The 2910-nt window shown below is 37.2% G+C and overlaps 1 protein-coding gene across 1 annotated transcript; it reads left to right on the plus strand.

Moving 5' to 3' along the window:
* Positions 1–331: 331 nt before the first annotated feature.
* Positions 332–1863, plus strand: LOC110919872. Its single transcript, XM_022164119.1, has 2 exons — positions 332–947; positions 1808–1863. Exons 1-2 carry the CDS (start codon positions 332–334, stop codon positions 1861–1863), a joined length of 672 nt encoding a protein of 223 aa, XP_022019811.1.
* The last annotated feature ends 1047 nt before the right edge of the window (positions 1864–2910 follow it).

Consider the following 2910-nt stretch of genomic DNA (forward strand, 5'->3'; position numbering starts at 1 on the left):
CTTACCCATTCGAGAGACTTTCTCTTCTGAAAGGATGGTGGAAATTTATGTTAATTTGATAATATCTTGACACGGAGTCTCTGTATCAATTGTGTCGGATCGAGATACCCGATTCACATCTCGATATTGGCAAGGTTTCCATGAGAGTATGGGTACAAAATTACATTTCAGCACCGCCTACCTCCCCTAATTGGATGGTCAGTCTGAGCGAACCATTCAAACACTTATTGACATGCTGCGAGCGTGTACTATAGATTTCGGGGGGAGCTGGGATGACCACTTGCCATTGGTGGAATTTTCGTACAACAATAGCTACCATAATAGCATTCAAATGGCACCGTATGAAATGTTGTACGGGAGGAAATGTAGAACTCCCATTTGTTGGGGAGAAGTGGGGCAAAGAGAAATTGCGCCCAACGATGTGATAGCCAAGACTAATGAGAAGATCGATCTCGTCCGAGCCCGTTTAAAGGCAGCTCAAGATCGACATAAAGCCTATGCAGATCGAAGAAGACGCCCTATTGAGTTTCAAGTAGGTGATCGTGTGTTATTGAAGGTGACCCCATGGAAAGGTATAATCCGTTTCCGAAAGCGGGGAAAGCTAGGTCCTCGTTATATATGGCCATTCAAGATTCTAGCTCGAGTCGGGAAGGTAGCACACCGGTTGGAATTACCTCCAACCTTAGATGGAATACATGACACATTCCATGTGTCACAATTAAGAAAGTGTTTGGCAGAAGAGAAGGCATACGTGCCCCTTGACGATATTGTATTAGACGAGAGATTGAATTACGTTGAAAGACCGATAGCTATCAAGGATTCTAAGGTAACACACCTTCGAAACAAAGCTATAAAGCAAGTCTTGGTGCAATGGAAACATCGGAAAGGATCAGATCTCACATGGGAGCTAGAGGATGATATGAGGGAGCATTACCCGGCGTTATTTGGTACGTGTTAAAGTTTCGGGGACGAAACCTCTTTTAAGGGGGATAGACTTGTAACACCCCCAAAATATGCAATTTATGTGTTTTACTTTAAATGTTTAAATATGAAAAATTAACTAAGATTAAAAGAATGTGATGTTAGTTTATAAAAGAATGGAACTTAGTGTGTTAATAAAAAGTAATTAGAAGTAGAGGGGCTGAAATTGTAAATGATGAATTAATTTTATCAAATAAAACTATAAAACATAAAACACACACTGTGTGTGTTCTCTGGAGATCGATCAAGAAGGGGAAGCCAAAGGGGAAACCCTAGTTTCTGCAAATTAACAAAATTGAAAGAGAAATCAAAGCCAAATCATATGCATGAACTCGATTCTCTAACAATATTAGCTTGTCCTACAAAGTGGTAAGTCGAATTTCTGAAATTGATGAATTGCAGAATGAGGATTTCGACCCAATCATGAATGTATGCAGAAATATGTGTATTTGTGAGTTAGGAAAACACAATAGAATAAGAATTTTGTTAGAATTTGGTTATTTGAATGATATGAAGCCTATACCCACTTGATGTGAATAGTATGATGAATATGATGATCAAGTTGTTGTAAATAGGTGAAATTATGATATGTAATCTTGTATGAAAAAGGGTAATTCTGGGTAGGTTGATGTAGGACAAAAGAAATGTATGAATTTAAATTTGTTTTGATAATCCATGAAATGAATAAGTAGAATAATGCTTTGAACACTTGTACCTTGTGCCTTGTTAATGTTGTGCAAACCAAGTGTATGATGAAATGCCTTAGTAAAGATTTCAGCCATGTTAGTCATAAACGCTATGTGTTTTGAATGTGTTTATGATATAGATGTAGATTTCATGATGTCTTACCAAGTAGAGTATGTAGACGAGTATGAGATATAAATTCTAAGTATGAATGGTATTGTTTAGGTATAAAGGAAGAAAGTTCAAGTCAAGCAAAGCAACAAGGGAATCAAGATCGAGGTACGCTACTTGTTCAATTCATGATTTTATTATATTGTTGTGTTCAACATTAGATGTGTCGAATTGAATCGTGTATGAAAATTAGTATTTGTGTGGACCCTTTTATGAACGGGTCGAAGGATGAGAATGTAAGAATAGAAGGAATGGTATGAAGTTCCATTTGGAACATACTCGTGTGCAAGAATGAAAGTATGTAGTAATTTACAAGTTTGCGGATGTCATAATGGTTACAAGTCGGTAAGTTGGATTCTTGAGTTAAAAGAAAGAATTTTAGTGCAAATAAGTTTACTTTGTTGTGGCGATGTAGGTAAATCTCAAGTTTAGCTTTCAAGCTTCGCCCGGTTCGAACACACTTCAAGGCCCGTCTCATGTTCCGCTACTTTTGTAAAGAAGACAATGTTTAACACTTTGGTCGCTTTGTCTATATCTAGTAGTTAAAACTTAGTTCTTGTTATGAATTTTGAACTTAATGATTTTCGTATGTGTGTCAAAGTTGTTTGATGGTATATATTATGTCCTTTAAGAAGTGTCGTGTTAAACATATATTTTGAATGTGAAAAACAGGGGACCGCTCGTTTTACGAACAGGTCATGCCCAAATTTTGTTAGATTAGTATGTTATTATTTAAATAACTTAAGAGGAAAAAAAATTATGGCGTAACAGTCAGGCCCAATGGAGATAATCCACGAAGAATTTAATTCTTCGTGACACTAGTCACCTTCAACGAACAATTTGATTTCACGAACAATGAGTCTTCGTCACATGTATCCTTCGTCCAAAGAAGGATGGATTCTTTGTCCAGCGAACCATCTTGATTCACGAAGAATCTTGATTCACGAAGAATCTTGATGAAACTGATCGTTCGTGTACACAATCTTCGTCGACATGAACATTGAGTATTCTTTGTTGGGTGTTGATTGTTCGCTGGGATTCTTTGCAGAGATGGGGATTCTTCGCAGGGGGTAT

Source organism: Helianthus annuus, chromosome 16 (genome assembly GCF_002127325.2).
Source record: "Helianthus annuus cultivar XRQ/B chromosome 16, HanXRQr2.0-SUNRISE, whole genome shotgun sequence".
NCBI classification, from domain to species: Eukaryota; Viridiplantae; Streptophyta; class Magnoliopsida; order Asterales; family Asteraceae; genus Helianthus; species Helianthus annuus.

Bases quoted from the DNA above. Each gene is read 5' to 3' on its own strand.
- LOC110919872 (XM_022164119.1), top strand. From the start codon at position 332: ATGGCACCGTATGAAATGTTGTACGGGAGGAAATGTAGAACTCCCATT. The intron at 948-1,807 runs GTACGTGTTAAA...TTTATGATATAG, and splicing joins GCATTACCCGGCGTTATTTG to ATGTAGATTTCATGATGTCT.